Source organism: Pristiophorus japonicus, chromosome 6, assembly GCF_044704955.1.
Source record: "Pristiophorus japonicus isolate sPriJap1 chromosome 6, sPriJap1.hap1, whole genome shotgun sequence".
Taxonomy (NCBI): Eukaryota; Metazoa; Chordata; class Chondrichthyes; family Pristiophoridae; genus Pristiophorus; species Pristiophorus japonicus.
In genome coordinates, this window is record NC_091982.1 from 175,251,415 (window position 1) to 175,269,737 (window position 18,323).

The following is an 18,323-nucleotide window of genomic DNA, read 5'->3' on the forward strand; positions in this document are numbered from 1 at the left end:
GCTGACTTGGACCAATCCTGTCACTGCTTTCCAAATGCACTGCTATTTCATCTTTAATAATTGATTCCAACAGTTTCCCCACTACTGATGTCAGGCTAACCGGTCGATAATTACCCGTTTTCTCTCTCCCTCCTTTTTAAAAAAGTGGTGTTACATTTGTGCATCCCTGTCTGGAATAAAATTAAAACAGGGAAGGTGGTTCAACCGTGGCTAACAAGGGAAATTAAGAAAGTGTTAAATCCAAGGAAGAGGCATATAAATTGGCCTTTGCAACTCTTCTCTGTCAGCATAGGAGTATAAAGGAGGTCCCATGGACAATATCCACAACAATACAAGATTTTAAAAGAACTTAGTTTGCAAATATTTCCATTGACAACCTGGGCTTATGTCTGCAGATTGTGAATATGTGGGATGAAGATGATTCAATTTGACTCAATCCGCTTGCTCCAGGTGGGCGTTAAAAATCCCTCGCCAGTATGTGAGGAAAAGCAGAAAATTCCCCAGGTGTCCCGGCCAACATACCTCGACCAATAGACCAACTGGCCACTTATCTTATTTGAGAGCCAGTACTGCTATGGAATGTGTTATGTTTACCTACATAACTGTCATTGCATTCCAAAAGTATTTCACTTTGTGAAATCCTTAAGATATTTTGACTTAAGGTACTTTTTAAATGCATGGATTATTTATTACATCTTTCGCAGTATGACTCTAGGCCTAGACTCTGAAGATCCACATCAACTGAAATGGCTCCACAAACTGGGTTTGTAAGTTCCCTTGGGATTTGAGAAGTCGGTCATTTTGCTGTTACTAGCATATTAAAATCATTTTGCAGTTGAAGACCATACCTTACCACTGATTCAATCCTGCTGTCTGCCTACTTTCCTCCTTTAAGACTCTGCTCAAGACCCACCTCTCACCAAGCTTTTGGCCACCCTGCTGTGATCTCCTTTCTTGGCTTGCCATCCTTTTTTTTGGATTATATTTCTGTGAAGCGCCTCGTGATGTTTTGCTACATTTCTACATTACCGGTATTCATGTTGCTGTTATGAAGTCACCTGCTGCCTTGTTTGTGTTTTTTTCCTTCTTCACAGATCCAGTCTGGCCTTTTTCTTGAGGTTTCTTTAAGGAACTGTTAGTATTGTTTTTGTTGTTTACCTGAAAAATAACCAAAGATGTGACATTAGAGTGCAGAATGGAGACAAACTAAGGCTCTCTTTACATACCTTTGTAAATATTTTACACACATACGCGATTATGTCATCATCATAGGCAGTCCCTCAGAGTCGAGGATGACTTGCTTCCACACTAAAAATTAGTTCTCAGGTGACTGAAGAGCGGGACCTACAGTCTCGGTCACAGGTGGGGCAGACGGTGGTTGAAGGAATGGGTGGGTGGGGTGCCAGGGTTGCCACACGCTCCTTCCGCTGTCGATGCTTGGCTTCAGCTTGTTCTTGGTGAAGAGACTTGGTGTTCCCAGATGCTTTTCCACCACTTTGGGCAGTCTTGGGACAGGGATTCCCAGGTGTCGATGGGGCTGTTGCACTTTATCAAGGAGGCTTTGAGGGTGTCCTTGAAGTGTTTCCTCTGCCCACCTGGGACTCCCTTGCCGTGTCGGACCTCCAAGTAATGCGCTTGTTTTGGGAGTCTCGTGTCAGGCATGTGACCTGTCCAGCGGAGCTGAACGAGCGTGGTCAATGCTTCGATGCTGGCCTGAGTGAGAACACCAATGTTGATGCGCTTATCCTGCCAATTAATTTACAGGATCTTGCAGAGGCAACGTTGGTGGTACCTCCAGTGTTTTGAGGTGCCTGCTGTACATAGTCCATGTCTCCGAGCCATATAGGAGGGCGGGTATTACCACTGCTCTGTAGACCATGAGCTTGGTGCCGGGTTTGTGGTTCTGGTCTTCAAACACTCTCTTCCTCAGGCGATTATGTAGTGCTTCTCATCTAATCATGTTTACAAAGTTTGTCATTAATCCTCATACTAAATTCAATAAAAGGGGAAACATTACCTACGGTTTCCTCATTTTTTTTAAAAAAAAGCTCAGCCTCTACAAATAAATAGGATATACTGCAGTCGTAAATTTCCAATAGTGGTGGGGATGTAAAAACCATTGACAATGTCCCTTTAAGAAATTTGCACCCTATCTGGTCAGTTGATCTCCAATCTGGTGTGTACAGCAGCCTCTTTCTTGGGCTATATCCTTACTATGACTGGAGAAGCTGATAAATGAGACCCTATGTAAGGGGTGGTTTGCAGGGGGTCAGCTTTCCCTTCTGACCTTATATGAGCGGTTCCGAATCGCTCCCACACCCTTGGTTCTAGACACTGGGATTATGAAGGGACTGTGACAGACAATCGGTTTCAAGGTAGGAAGCAGGTATGGCTTTATTGTGTTTAAAAAGAAGTAAAAAGGCACACCTTTAATAACACACACAAACCAATACACACTGAAGGGTACAACACATTGAATAAAATGTCAAATTACAGCCTGTGGGGAAAAGAATACAGCTTAAACTCCAAATGGGGTAAAGAGGAGAATGCAGATACATTTACACAAGTTATCCCAGCCTCCCCCCTCCCAATTCCCCTAACTAACTAAGTTATAGCTCTGAGGGTTCAGGGGCTATGCTCACCAATCCCTTTAGACAGTTGCCAGTGAATCGCGGTTTCGGGGTTCGCTGCACTTGGCCTTTTAGGCGAGCCGTACCCCGGACGGAGGAGAGGACTTCGGACTGCGTAGTCTTCAGTTGGGGTGCGTCCGCTGATGCGGTAAGTTGCGTTTTGGATGTATGGGGTAAATACCCACTTTCTTTGGTTAGGAATAGTTTTAGTTAGTCCTTTTTGGTAATTTCTCCCCCGTTGGGTCGTTCAGAAGTAGATTGTAGAGTGGTTGTCAATTTGGTTGCTGATAACCTTCCATTTCGTGCGCCTCGTGCAGGGTCGGTCCTTGACGATTTCTTGTAGTTTCCTTCACTACTCCATTTCTTCACTCCCCAGCTCCAGCTGCTTGTTTCTGTCTGTGTTCAAGTCTGTGCGAGTTACAGTCTGTGTTCTGCTAGTTTTCCTTGTTCTGCTAGTCGGCGTGCTGCTCCTTGCTGGACTTTCCTTGTAAAACTGGTAGATATATCCCCCCAAAAAAAGCTCTGTTATCTCCCATCAAATCTCTTGGGCTCTGTTTAAACTGTCTGTCCATTGATTTTTAAATGTCTCCTTTGTCAGCAGTAACTCGATTAGGGTGTGAGAATGTGCTATCACTGGTTTTGCATTGTTTTAGGATTGTCCAGTTTTTCTGACCATGATTTCCATTGTGCTTGATTGGGTAATTCGATTATCTCTTAGGGGGTGAATAGTTCCCCCAGACAGTCTGGGATCCTTAATACACGAATTTGGCCCCACCTCCTGTATTTGGTAACTCTTTTTCGCAGCCAAAATGTTGTAGAATCTTAAAATTGATATGCTCCTTCCCATAGATGTTTAGGGGATCTCAAGCTTCTGTAATTTAGGTCCATTTTGAATTCCCTTTCCTATGAGTCCAAACACTGGGGGGGGTCCTCCATGAATGCATCCCCTTTTATTTCCCGCAGGCTTCGTCTGCCCCTTTAAACTCATTTTAAAAGCCCAGAAAGGGATTCTTCTCCTCTGTAGGGGAAAGGTACCTGGAATCTTTGCGAGATATTGGTAAATTCTACACCTAAGAGCACTGAACCATTCATGTTGAAGGTCCAACTCAAACTAAATAGGTAAAAGAAACAAAGGTGGGCTGAGAGGAATGTTTGCATGTAGAAGATGAAATTATTTCAAAGAAAGAAAACTGTATCTAGTGTAAGTCATCTAATATCTTTCTGATTCAACTTTTACACAAACAGCAGTATACCAAGTTGTGCAGAGGACAGATGAGAGGACTCATAGACTTGCACCTTTATGTCTGATTAGTATAGCAGTCCCAAAGCACTTCCTGATCTTGACATTGTTACGAGACATGGATAGAAAAAGGTTAATACGGTAGTTTAAATAACAGAATTTGTACAGCAGGAAAGAGTTACTTCTGGGTGAGGAACTGCAAGATGCATGGGTTGTTTTCGGTTTGAGCCCAATGGGATGGGGGTGGGTGGAAGAGAGTTCCTGCTGATTGAGGGGGAAGATCTCTGTCTATGTTTCTATGTTTCCTACAAGCTCTGGTCATTGTAGGTGTACGTGATCCCTGCTCATTTGGGGGCAGGGGAATATATTTTTCTTGGGCAGGAGGGGTTTATTTTGAACTTTCACGATTGCTTCACCTAATTTTTTTCACTGTGCTTCATCAATATGGAAGGTAGATTTGTTCGCCTGATGATTTTGCAAACGAATGTTCCAAATGTTGCCTTATTTTCCTTCAAACACCCAGTCTTGTTTACATGTTGGTTTCCATGTTGATGTTTCCTTTCACCTCCATAAATTCTTCTATGCGAATACATTCTTGTTGACTGATGACATACTTTAAACTGCCAAAATATGTTTCCTAATTTTCATTTTAAATGTTTGATCAATCATTTTGCTGTTTTGAAACTTTATTCTTTTCGCTCACACATAGCTCCAGGACCGTAATTTGTTTCCTGAACGGGATACATTGTAACGTTATGTGCTGCCCCATTATACTCAAATTAGCCATGTACATTTAAGATCATAGCACCATCTAGTAGCATAGTATCGTGGAATTTCAGACCACTCACCATTTTTAACAAATAATAGATGAAAATGCAAAGGTTGTGTACATAGATTGCACTTCAGTGGGTGCTTTTTTTACTTTATACATACATATATATATATATATATATATAAATAACATTACCTCAACATGTGGAGTGTCTCCCAGCTGTAGATTGTTGAACATTGCTGCATAATCACCATTCAAGATCATTAACTCTTCATGAGACCCTCTCTCAGTTATACAGCCATCCTTCATTAACAGCACCTCATCACAGTCCACCAGATACTGCTCAAGTTAGACAGAGAATTAATTATTTTATGCATCTTTATATCTCACACACTTAAGATTTTGAACAACCACAGGTTTGCAAGAATTTTTTTTTAAATTCATTCATTCATTTATGGGATATGGGTGTCACTGGCAAGGCCAATATTTATTGCCCATCCCTAATTGCCCTGGAGAAGGTTGTGGTGAGCTGCCTTCTTGAACCGCTGCAGTCTGTGGTGAAGGTACTCCCACAGTGCTGTTAGGGAGTTCCAGGATTTCGACCCAGCAACGATGAAGGAACGGCGACATACTTCCAAATCAGGATGGTGTATGACTTGCAGGGGAACATGGTGGTGTTCCCATGTGTCTGCTGCCCTTGTCCTTCTCGATGGTAGAGGTCATGGGTTTGGGAGGTGCTGTTGAAGAAGCCTTGGCGAGTTGCTGCAGTGCATCTTGTAGATGGTACATACTGCAGTAATGGTCGCCGGTGGTAGAGGGAGTGAATGTTTAAGATGATGGATGGCGGTTTGTCCTGGATGGTGTCAAGCTTCTTGAGTGTTGTTGGGAGCTGCACTCATCCAGACAAGTGGAGAGTATGCCATCACACCTCTGACTTATGCCTTGTAGATGATGGAAAGGCTTTGAGGAGTCAGGAGGCGAGTCACTCATCGCAGAATATCCAGCCTCTGATCTGCTCTTGTAGCCGCAGGATTTATGTGGCTGGCCCAGTTAAGTTTCTGGTCAATAGTGACCCCCCGGATATTGATGGTGGGAGATTTGGCAATCGTAATCCTGTTGAATATCATGGGGAGGTGGCTAGGCTCTCTCTTGTTGGAGACCGTCATTGCCCGCCATTTGTTACTTGCCGCTTATCAGCCCAAGCCTGAATGTTGTCCGAGTCTTGCTGCTTGCAGGCATGAACTGCTTCATTATGAGGAGTTGCAAATGGAACTGAACACTTTGCAATCATCAGGGAACATCCCTACAGCGGACCTTGTGATGGAAGGAATGTCATTGATAAAGCAGCTGAAGATGGTTGGGCTCAGGACATTGCCCTGAGGAAGACCTGCAGTGATGTCCTGGGGTTGAGATGATTGGCCTCCAACAAACACAACCATCTCCCTTTGTGCTAGGTATTCCCCGATTCCCATTGACTCCAATTTTACTAAGGCTCCTGATGACACACTCGGTCAAATGCTGCCTTGATGTCAAGGGCAGTCATTCTCACCTCATCTTTGGCATTCAGCTCTTTTATCTATGTTTGGACCAAGGATGTAATGAGGTCTGGAACCGATTGGTCCTGGCGGAACCTAAATTGAGCATTGGTAGCAGTTTATTGGTGGGCAAGTGCAGTTTAATAGCACCAAACGACATCCACCATTTTGTTCCAATTTTATTTTATTGGTTATGGCCAAATATAAATTACAGCACAGGCCTACCAACACTACGGACTGGGAAACTGCATTAAAAGGTATGATGGTTGACAAGCAATGGATAGCATTTAAAGACTTAATAGATAATGTACAACAAACATACATTCCTTTAAGCCACAGGAAAAGTGGTCCAACTGTGGCTAACAAGAGAAGTTAAAGATAGAATTAGATCAAAGGAAGAGGCTTATAATGTTGCCAAAAAAAGCAGTAAGCCTGAGGATTGGGAGGATTTTAGAATTCAGCAAAGGAGAACCAAGAAATTGATTGAGAAAATAGAATGAGAGTAAACTAGCGAGAGACATAAAAATAGCTTCTGTAAAAGCTTCTATAGGTATATAAAAAGGAAAAGATTAGCAAAAGTAAATGTGGGTCCCCTACAGTTTGAGGCAGGAGAAATTATAATGGGGAATAAGGAAATGGCAGAGAAATTAAATAAATACTTTGTGTCTGTCTTCACGGAAGAAGACCCAAAAAACCTCCTGGAAATAGTGGAGAACCAAGGGTCTAGCGAGAATGAGGAACTGAAAGAAATTAGTATGAGTAAAAAAAAGTAGTACTGGAGAAATTAATGGGACTGAAAGCCAATAAATTCCCTGGACCTGATGGCCTACATCCTAGGTGTTTTGAAAGAGAGGGATAGCAGATGCATTGGTTGTCATCTTCCAAAATTCCATAGATTCTAGAACAGTTCCCTTCGAATTGGAAGGTAGCAAATGTAATCCCGGTATTTAAGAAAGGAAGGAGAGAGAAAATGGGGAACTACAGACCAGTTAGCCTGACATCAGTAGGGAAAATGCTAGAATCTGTTATTAAGGACATGGTAACAGGGCACTTAGAAAAGAATTGGGCAGAATCAACACGGATTTATGAAAGAGAAATCACGTTTGACAAATCTGTTAAGAGTTTTTTTTGAGGTTGTAACTAGCAGACCAGTGGATGTGGTGTATTTGGATTTTCAGAAAGCATTTGATAAGGTGCCACACAACAGGTTATTAAACAAAATTAGGGCTTATGGGAATGGGGGCAATATACTAGCATGGATTGAGGATTGGTTAACGGACAGAAAACAGAGTAAGAATAACAGGGTCATTTTCGGGTTGGCATGCTGTAACTAGTGGGGTGCCGCAAGGATCGGTGCTTGGGCCCCAGCTATTCACAATCTAAATCAATGATTTGGATGAGGGGACCAAAAGCAACATATCCAAGTTTGCTGACGATATTAAGCTCGGTGGGTATGTAAGTTGTGAGGGGGATGCAAAGAGGCTTCAAGGGGATATAGTCAGGTTAAGTGAGTGGGCAATAACATGGCAAATGGAATATAATGTGGAGAAATGTGAAGTTATCCACTTTGGTCGGAAAAATAGAAATGCAGAGTAATTTTTAAATAGTGAGAGATTGGGAAATGTTGGTGTTCAGAGGGATCTGTGTGTCCTTATACACAAATCACTGAAAGTTAACATGCAGGTACAGCAAGCAATTAAGAAAGCAAATGAATGGTATGTTGCCCTTCATTACAAGAGGATTTGAGTATAAGAGTAAAGATGTCTTACTGTAATTTTAAAGGGCCCTGGTGAGACCGCACCTGGATTATTGTGTACAGTTTTGATTCCCTTACCTAAGGAAGGATATGCAACAAAGGTTCACCAGACTGATTCCTGGGATGGGTGGATTGTCCTATGAGGAGAGATTGAGTAAACTAGGCCTATATTCTCTAGAGTTTATTAGAATGAAAGGTGATCTCATTGAGACATACAAAATTCTTACTGGGCTCTGGCTGGAGAGTCTAGAAGGGGTCACAATCTCAGAATAGGGGGTCGGCCATTTAGGACTGAGATGAGGAAAAATTTCTTCACGGTGAATCTTTGAAATTCTCTACCCTGGAGGGCTGTGACGGCTCAGTCGTTGAGTCTATTCAAGACAGAGATCGACAGATTTTTGGTTATTAAGGGAATCAAGAGATATGGGAATAGTGTAGGAAAATGGGAGTTGAGATAGAAGATCAGCCATGATCTTATTGAATGGCGGAGCAGGATCGAGGGGCCAAATGGCCTACTCCTGCTCCTATTTCTTATGTTCTTACTACGCTCAGATAATTCCACTTGCCAATTAGCCACGAACTAGTTACTTTGCCAAACTGAAAAACAAAGCAACTTACCAGCAACCCTGCAGCTCCAAACTGTCATCATATTTTGTTTTTCTGCTTCATCTTATCCATTGTGGCCCAGTGTCCCTACTCTTGTGCCGAGTTCCATTACTATTCCAAAAGGCCTTTTTTTTGAAGGACTAATTTTTTCTGATTAAAAGTTAATCAACCTTTTTTTTAAAAATGAAGATAATAGATAACTTTCCATTCAGTCATCTTCATTCTTGAATTCAATTTTGACCACTACATAAAAGTAGGATTTAGCCTTCTCATGGAAGAAAAATGCCTCAACACTCGCACCTCAGAAAAAATTGCACCTGTGGCAATCAGTCTGAACTGGAATAAGCCTACAAGTCTTTACCCAGAATAATCAGCAGTGAAAGTTATAAACATTACAATAAGCAATGACATTGATAAACACCATTCAATTACAATAGATTTGAGCCACATGAGGAGGCAGCTTTGTTGAGATTTAACTTCATTAAGACTTCCTCAGGTAACATAGAAAATAGGTGCAGGAGTAGGCCATTCGGCCCTTCGAGCCTGCACCGCCATTCAATGAGTTCATGGCTGAACATGCAACTTCAGTACCCCATTCCTGCTTTCTCACCATACCCCTTGATCCCCCTAGTAGTAAGGACTTCATCTAACTCCTTTTTGAATATATTTAGTGAATTGGCTTCAACAACTTTCTGTGGTAGAGAATTCCACAGGTTCACCACTCTCTGGGTGAAGAAATTCCTCCTCATCTCGGTCCTAAATGGCTTACCCCTTATCCTTAGACTGTGTCCCCTGGTTCTGGACTTCCCCAACATTGGGAACATTCTTCCTGCATCTAACCTGTCTAACCCCGTCAGAATTTTAAACGTTTCTATGAGGTCCCCTCTCATTCTTCTGAACTCCAGTGAATACAAGCCCAGTTGATCCAGTCTTTCTTGATAGGTCAGTCCCGCCATCCCGGGAATCAGTCTGGTGAACCTTCGCTGCACTCCCTCAATAGCAAGAATGTCCTTCCTCAGGTTAGGAGACCAAAACTGTACACAATACTCCAGGTGTGGCCTCACCAAGGCCCTGTACAACTGTAGCAACACCTCCCTGCCCCTGTACTTAAATCCCCTCGTTATGAAGGCCAACATGTCATTTGCTTTCTTAACCGCCTGCTGTACCTGCATGCCAACCTTCAATGACTGATGTACCATGACACCCAGGTCTCTTTGCACCTCCCCTTTTCCTAATCTGTCACCATTCAGATAATAGTCTGTCTCTCTGTTTTTACCACCAAAGTGGATAACCTCACATTTATCCACATTATACTTCATATCTCCCATAGTTATAAGTTATATCTCCCATTGTTCTTCATTCTTTCAATTTCCATATACAAACTTTAAGTACAAAAGTGTAAAACAAAAACTGGAATGTAGCTCTGAAGACTTGCATTTCATGCAAGCTTACAGCAATCAAGTTTTTAATCACTGTGGGCTATCAAGGCAAGATTGCAATGCCGAGTAAAATAATGCAGAATGCTGTAAGTCACCACCCTGAAAATGGTCTTGAGCAGAACCTGGCATTTCATGGTCCAAGAATTAGCCACTGCACAAGTTAAGCAAGCTCTAACTTTTCCTGATGGGTTCAGCCACATCAGGGGATAAATAGAGAAGCACTTCACCATTCGATTATCCAAGGGCTTAGTGACAAGCTGTCCTAAAGTGAAACTAATATCTGTCTAGACTACCAAATGTCCTTTATCTATCTAAATAATAGGCTAATTCCCTGGTACATGCCAACTCTCAATTGAAGTAATTAGAAGCAACAGATATAATTTCTGCACCATGATATCCTTCCAATATCACTTTTTTTCAAGAGGTCCCCAATTATTAGAAACTATTGAGTATTTTGGTGCAGAGTAAGGTTATCATGGATACAATTTCCAAATGTCAACTTGATGGACAACTCCAAGTTGTGCTGTACAAAACTTATGCTTGCAAAGCTCAACTTCATGTTTTAGAGTACATCAATCAATGACAATTTTACATCATAGTGATCGACAGATGGGCTCATTTTGCCCATCATTTTTCTCCTGCAAATATTGAAATTTCTATAAGTTGCACAACTGTGATCACAATAATACATTCTCTTCACTGTCGCTAATGTTAACATGGAAAAAGCCCTGTTAATTAAATAATAATGGGAGTCTCAAAAAATCTCACGCCAGGTTGGCTGGATTAATTACTTGGACATGTGCCAGTTATCAAACAGATAGAAACTGTGTAACTATACAATGTTCAGTGAAAATACAACTGATAAAATCTTTTCTTTATCAAAAAATAAAAATCAGAAAAGGAATCTCAATTCTTATTTAATTTGTCTGCTTCAAAGATTCTTACTATTTCATAGCAGCAGCTCCTTTATCCATAATTCAAGTTACCTGGAGCTGGTGAGTGATAAAGAGAACAGTCTTCATATTCAGCTGCTTTTTAATAGCATTGTTAAAGATGTGGTTTCCTACATGAGCATCCAGTGCACTGAGTGGATCATCCAAGATGTAAATACTCCTGTCGCTGTACAAAGCACGTGCCAAACTGATCCTCTGTCGTTGTCCTCCACTCAAGTTAGCCCCACGTTCTCCCACCTGTGTGCCAACCAAACAGTACAATGCTCTCAGTCCACAGAAGTAAAATTCTGGCTTCAATGCTGAGTCAGCAATACAATGATTCTGGTTTGAAGCCAGACTCCATCATTACCATAGTTTCAAACGAATTTTGTATGTCTCAATGAGATCACCTCTCATCTAATAGTTGCTTTTTTTTTTGCAGAGTACTGTTGCAGTGGTAATATTACCAAGATACTTTGATACCTCCAAATCACTGAAGGCCATATGGAGATAATTTCGAGGTTAATTATGTTGTAAAGGTTGAGCGTGAATTAAAACATATATAATGGGTAATGGAGTCCATTCAGTTTAAATGATAGTACAGATGGGTGTTGCATAACAGGCAAGAGAAACATCGGCCCCAAGTTTCCACACGCTACAAAACGGGCGCCCCTCGGAGCTGGGCGCCCGTTTTTTGCGCCGAAAAAAAAACGCGCGATTCTGGAGTGCCCTGCAGCTCCATGTCTGCTTGGCTAGGCGCCCAGGGGGCGGAGCCTACCACTCGCGCCAATTTTGCAAGTGGGAGGGGGCGGGTACCATTTAAATTAGTTTTTTTCCTGCCGGCAACCCTGCGCGTGTGTGTTGGAGCATTCGCGCACGCGCAGTGTGAAAGAAACATTGGCACTCGGCCATTTTTGTAGTTCTTTGTAGCTGTTTAATTTTTGAACATTTTTTAATAAAAGCACATTGCCATCAGCACATCAGCACTGAGGCTTCTTGCAGCAGTGAGAAGGCTGCAGGAAGCCTCAGAAGTTGAGGCAGCCGTTTCCCGACGGCCTTCCCCCCCCTGCCGTCTGGAATGGCTGCTGAACTTGAGGCTTCCTGCAGCCTTCTCACTGTCTCCTTCCCCCCCCCGCCCGCCGTCTGGAACAGCTTCCTTTCCCCCCCCCCGCTGCGTTCAGTCAGTCGGTCGGACCCGCACTCCCTACCTCCCCCTCCCCCCCGCCCGCCGTCGGGAACGGCTTCCTTCTCCCCCCACTGCCGTCGGGAACGAACGGCTTCCTCCTCCTCCTCCTCCTCCTCCCCCCCCCCCCCCCGCGGGAATGGCTGCCTCAACTTGAGGCTTCCTGCAGCATTCTCCCTGGCTGAAGCACTTTCACACAGGTAGGAAGATGGTTTATTTAATCTTTTCTTTGCTTATAAATTTTTATTCAGGTTGGATTTATTTGTATAATATTTGTATAAGTATAAATAAGGATTTATTATAGAATTTAATGACTTCCCTTCCCCCCCCGCCACCTCGTTCTGGACGCCTAATTTGTAACCTGCGCCTGATTTTTTAATGTGTAGACAAGGTTTTTTCAGTTCTACAAAAATCTTCACTTGCTCCATTCTAAGTTAGTTTGGAGTACGTTTTCACTGTGGAAACTTTGAAATCAGGCGTCAGTGGCCGGACACGCCCCCTTTTGAAAAAAAATTCTGTTCCAAAGTGAAACTGGTTTAACTGACTAGAACTGCAGAAAAAAAAATGTGGAGAATTGCGATTTCTAAGATAGTCCATTCTCCACCAGTTGCTCCTAAAAATCAGGCGCAACTCATGTGGAAACTTGGGGCCATTGAGTTTAAGGGTATATTTATGCACAAAGCAGACTAAAGATTTATTTTAAAACATGACTGTGATAAGCATTTTGAACAAAGGCCATTTATCAAAAGCTGTCCCCTACAAAAGCAAAGGACCAGAGCCATCCTAGAGAAACATACTAAGCATGCACATAAAAAAATGTCATGACAATCTGCATTAACTTAGCACCTTTAATATAGAGACAATGCCCAATATGCTTCAGAGGCAAAACAAAAGTATAGAAAGAGGTGAAGAATATCTGCAAGATAAACATTTGCAGCACAGCAGATCACTTAGCCCAGTGTGTGTGCCAGGTCTTTGCTGGAATAGCCTAGTGCCCTGTATATTCCTCCGCTTCAAATAGAAATCCACTTTCCCCTTAAAATGCACAATGGTCCATGCCTCAATTATTCCCTGTGGAAAGTATTCATGATCTAACAGCGCTCTGCAGAAATAAATTTATTCTCACTCTTGACAATTTGGAACCAAGAGCTTCTCATGACCAACCAGAGGAAATAGTCTTTATCTATTCATCACATCAAAGCCCTTTTATCATTTTAAAAAACATTATTCAATTTGCTCTTGGTCTTCATGCTCCAGCAAAATGGTCTCAGTATTTCGAGTCTCTCCTCACAACTTTAGATCCTATCCCTGGCATCATTCTGAGCCACAGCTGGTCAGTCCAATAAGCAGTTACATAACTTTAGCTCTGTCTGCTGATCTCAGGGGAAATATGAAAGTGCCAAAATTGCCCCCCTCCATAAGCTCCATTACCACCACTAAAAAGGCAGGAATGGAGCAGAGGCCTTACCGACTGGGGGTCAGATGGATAGACCACCCTTCCGAAATTGCCCCCAGGCCGAAATCGGCAGGAACGGGTTTCCGGACACCCCCGTGTTCTTGTGACATCAGGCATGCGGCGACCCCTTTCCGTCCATCGTGCGGTTTTGCCCCGCAGAACCATCGCCGCCACCGACAGCTTTTTCTGTCGGTACCCTTCTTGTGGTTGGGCGGCACGGCCGCCCTGAAAGAGGAGGTTGTGCTTCTTGCGACTCCATTTTATTTTCTGTTGTCGGCTGACTGCCAATCAGGCCGACAATTATGCCCACGGGTTCGGTCAGGCTGCCAAACAGGCAGCCTGGCACTCCCTCTTGGATTCCATGCCGCTGGCCTGACCAAATCCCTACCTGGGTGGCCCAGTGTTTGCCACTAAAGTGGCTGCAGAGTTCGCAGCGGCCCTCCCCTTTAACTGAAGAGGAGGGACGTTGTGACGCTTCAGCGTGACGCTGATGACCTGAAGCGTTGGCCACTCTGACCCACCCGCACTTCCGCCCCTCTCCCCACACCAACACTGCTCCGACTGGAAACAAAAACCAAAGTGCTGAAAATTGCCGAAATGTCCGCTCCATACATTGGGGTGCACGGAGCAGTTAGGTGCGTGCCGTTTCAGGCGAAGGGCAATTTCGGCCCCAAAATGTCTACAGAAACTTTTGAAGTTCATTCAAGATGGTTCCTTGGCTAGCAGCTCCTTTGCTCTGCAACTCTGTTCTTGGTCAAGTTGCCAGCTTTTGTCCTTTCTCCCCAAATCTCTGCTTTTCCAGTGTTGAAGTTCCACTAGCACTAATTGTGCGTGCATTTTTTGTGCAAACTACAAGTTCAAGCTGCAAATTAAAAGTTACCTGTGCCAAGCCCACTGCCCATCCCCCACCCTTCCTTTTCACAGTTTTCAACTGCTGGAATTCTGCTTAAATATCACTTCCCAAGTTCTGTATTCTTCTTCCAACAGGACACGCTGCTCTACTGGACTAGACTGCAAGGAGTCTGAACTGTAACCCAGTTGCTTCAAGTTTTAAGATAACTTCTTCTCGCCTACAGCCCATCCACACATGTTACCAGCTGATTGAGAAACCAGTAGCGCACTGAAAAACAGCTTTATTTTGCTGCTCTGTGGGTCCTGAACATCAATCCACTTTTCCTTGGGGCGAATTCCATTTCTCCACTGCTTCTGGACCTTCATCATCATAGGCAGTTCCTCGGAATCGAGGAAGACTTGCTTCCACTCTAAAAGTGAGTTCTTAGATGACTGAACAGTCCAATAGGAGAACCACAGTCCCCGTCACAGGTAGGACAGACAGTCATTGAGGGAAAGGGTGGGTGGGACTGGTTTGCCACACGCTCTTTCCGCTACCTGCGCTTGATTTCTGCATGCTCTCGGCAATGAGACTTGAGGAGGTCAGCGCCCTCCCGGATGCACTTCCTCCACTTCAGGCGGTCTTTGGCCAGGGACTCCCAGGTGTCGGTGGAGATGTTGCATTGGCAAACCAGTCCCACCCACCCCTTCCCTTAACGACTATCTGTCACACCTGTGACTTGGACTGTTGTTCTCGTATTGGACAGTTCAGTCACCCAAGAATTAATTTTAAGAGTGGAAGCAAGTCTTCCTCGATTCCGAGGGACTGCCTATGATGATGATGATGATGATGATGACGATGATGCACTTTATCAGGGAGGCTTTGAGGGTGTCCTTGAAACGTTTCCTCTGCCCACCTTTGGCTCGTTTGCCTTATTGTGACGTCCAACTTCGCCACCCTTTCCTACGCCGAGACAATTTCGACTCTAACTCTTCTGGGATTTTTTTCTCTCTATGCTGAGCTAGATCTGATCTGCTTCTGCTGGTTCCCTTCCTACTCTTGAGTCTGCTCTATTACTGCTGAATGATCTTCAATCTGCCACTTTCTGTCTGCTTCCCATTGTCACTGACTCCATTCATCGCTTCGTTGATAATACAGGATCTGTTGGTGTGCACTGCAAATTACTGAGGCCACAACTCACTTCTGCTGCACCCCTGGATCAACTTATGCTGGCCCATGCTCGAATTCTTCACAGCTTCTTGGCTCCCTATTTTCTAAGGAAATACCTCTAGCAGTATTCCTACTGATACTCTGTCCTTCAAATAGCTCCTGGACACACTCGCCCTCCACACCCATCGATGCTCCAAGCTGACTACTAAAAGTTAACTTCGTCCCACCACTAACTTCAGACTCTCTCTTGTTGTCTCCTTCCTATTTGCCATTTACAACCAGGACATAATTATCCAAACTGTGCCATACCTAAGTAATATGAGTTTCCGTATCCATTTGGTTGCTCTCCAGACCCAAGCCCATTACTTCAATCTCCCTTTTCCTTCTCTTTTGGGCCCTCTCTCCTTGCCTTCCCGTTACCCAGTCATGCCACTTTTCATTTCCCCTCTCGGGTATTTTTTCAAACCGCATACCCAACCCTTCACTATTCCTTGACAAAAGAAACAAATAGCATGTTACCATATAATCTAAAAGTGATACATTTTTCATTGTATAATTGGAACAGCTTAGCATATCTTTATATGGTCATTATCCAGTTCATGGAATCTACAGCACAGAAATATGTAATTTGGCCCAACTGGTCTATGCCAGTGTCTATATTCCACTCCAATTATTCTTCTCAACTGGCCCCCTATCACAAAAGCAAAATACTGCGGATGCTGGAATCTGAAATAAGAACAGAAAATGCTGGGAATCTCAGCGGGTCAGGCAGCATCTGTGGAGAGAGAAAAACAGGGTTAACGTTTCAGTACGATGACCCTGCGTCAGAACATATGGCCCCCTATTACATGAGGGAGAAGGAAATAGTATGTATCAAGCCTCCCCATAATGCATTAATGCTGTGTGCTTCAACCACTCCATGTGGCAGCGAGTTTCACATTCTCACCACTCTCAAAGAAGTTCACCCTAATTTCTTTATTTTATCTGTTAGTAACTAGTATCTATCTCATTTTTATGGCCCCTTGTACTGGACTCAACCACAAGTGGAAACAGTTTCTCAGCATCTACCCTATCAAACTGCTTCAAAATTCTAAAGAACTCTTATCAAGTCTCCTCTTAATCTCTTTTTCAACAAAAAGAGCCCCAGCCTGTTCAATTTTACCAGATAGTTGCATCTTCTCAATTCTGGTAACTTCATGGTAAGACTTTTCTGCACTTTCTCCAGTGCTTTAATATGCTTTGTCATACGGAGACCACATCTGCACATAGCACTCCAAGTGTGGATCTAACCAACATTCTATATAAATTTATTACCTCCCACTTTTGTATTCTATTCTTCCAGAAATGAATCCCAGTTCTTTGTTTGCACTCTTTATGGCCTTACCAACTTGTGTTGCTACTTTTAGCGATTTATGTATCTGTATTTTCAGATCTCTTTGCTCCTGTACTCATTTAGTTTATTACCTTCCAAGTATTAAGTGCCTGATTCAATTTAATTTGCCATTTATCCACCCACCCTGAAAGAAATTAGGGATGCGTGCAATAAAGGTACAGAAGTTATCATGAGCGACTTTAATCTACATATAGACTGGGCTAACCAAACTAGTAGCAATACGGTGGAGGAGGATTTCCTGGAGTGTATTAGGAATGGTTTTCCAGACCAGTATGTCGAGGAACCAACTCGAGAGCTGGCCATCCTAGACTGGGTGTTGTGTAATGAGAGAGGACTAATTAGCAATCTTGTTGTGCGAGGCCCCTTGGGGAAGAGTGACCATAATATAGTAGAATTCTTTATTAAGATGGAGAGCGACACAGTTAATTCAAAGACTAGGGTCCTGAACTTAAGGAAAGGTAACTTCGATGGTATGAGACGTGAATTGGCTAGGATAGACTGGCAAATGATACTTAAAGACTTGACGGTGGATAGGCAATGGCAATTTATAGATCACATGGATGAATTTCAACAATTGTATATCCCTGTCGAGAGTAAAAATAAAACGGGGAAGGTGGTTCACTATGGCTAACAAGGGAAATTAGGGAGTGTGTTAAATCCAAGGAAGAGGCATATAAATTGGCCAGAAAAAGCAGCAAATCTGAGGACTGGGAGAAATTTAGAATTCAGCAGAGGAGAACAAATGGTTTAATTAGGAGAGGGAAAATAGAGTATGAGAGGAAGCTTGCGGGGAACATAAAAAATGCCTGCAAAAGCTTCAATAGATATGTGAAGAGAAAAAGATTAGTGAAGACAAATGTAGGTCCCTTGCAGTCAGAATCAGGTGAATTTATAATGGGGAACAAAGAAATGGCAGACCAATTGAACAAATACTTTGATTCTGTCTTCACGAAGGAAGACACAAGTAACCTTCCGGAACTACTAGGGGTCCGAGGGTCTACCGAGAAGGAGGAACTGAAGGGAATCCTTATTAGTCAGGAAACTGTGTTAGGGAAATTGATGGGATTGAAGGCCGATAATCTGCATCCCACTTAAGGAAGTGGCCCTCGAAATAGCAGATGCTTTGGTGATCATTTTCCAACATTCTATTGACTCTGGATCAGTTCCTATGAACTGGAGGGTAGTTAATGTAACACCACTTTTTAAAAAAAGGAGGGAGAGAAAACAGAGAATTATAGAGCGGTTAGCCCGACTTCGGTGGTGGGGAAAATGTTGGAATCAATTATTAAAGATGAAATAGCACAGCATTTGGAAAGCAGTGACAGAATCGGTCCAAGTCAGCATGGATTTATGAAAGGGAAGTCATGCTTGACAAATGT

General features: G+C 43.1%; 1 protein-coding gene across 5 annotated transcripts in view; it reads right to left on the minus strand.

Annotated features, from left to right (window-relative positions):
- The window catches only part of abcc5 (ATP-binding cassette, sub-family C (CFTR/MRP), member 5), a 142,824-nt gene that overhangs the window by 64,138 nt on the left and 60,363 nt on the right, over positions 1–18,323 (minus strand). For all 5 annotated transcript variants that reach the window (XM_070883412.1, XM_070883410.1, XM_070883413.1 and 2 more), the window contains exons 15-17: positions 10,965–11,168; positions 4,838–4,981; positions 1,059–1,158 (exon numbers count right to left, since the gene is read on the minus strand). In XM_070883412.1, the coding sequence (XP_070739513.1) occupies positions 1,059–1,158; positions 4,838–4,981; positions 10,965–11,168 (448 nt within the window). The remainder of the gene's footprint in view (positions 1–1,058; positions 1,159–4,837; positions 4,982–10,964; positions 11,169–18,323) is intronic.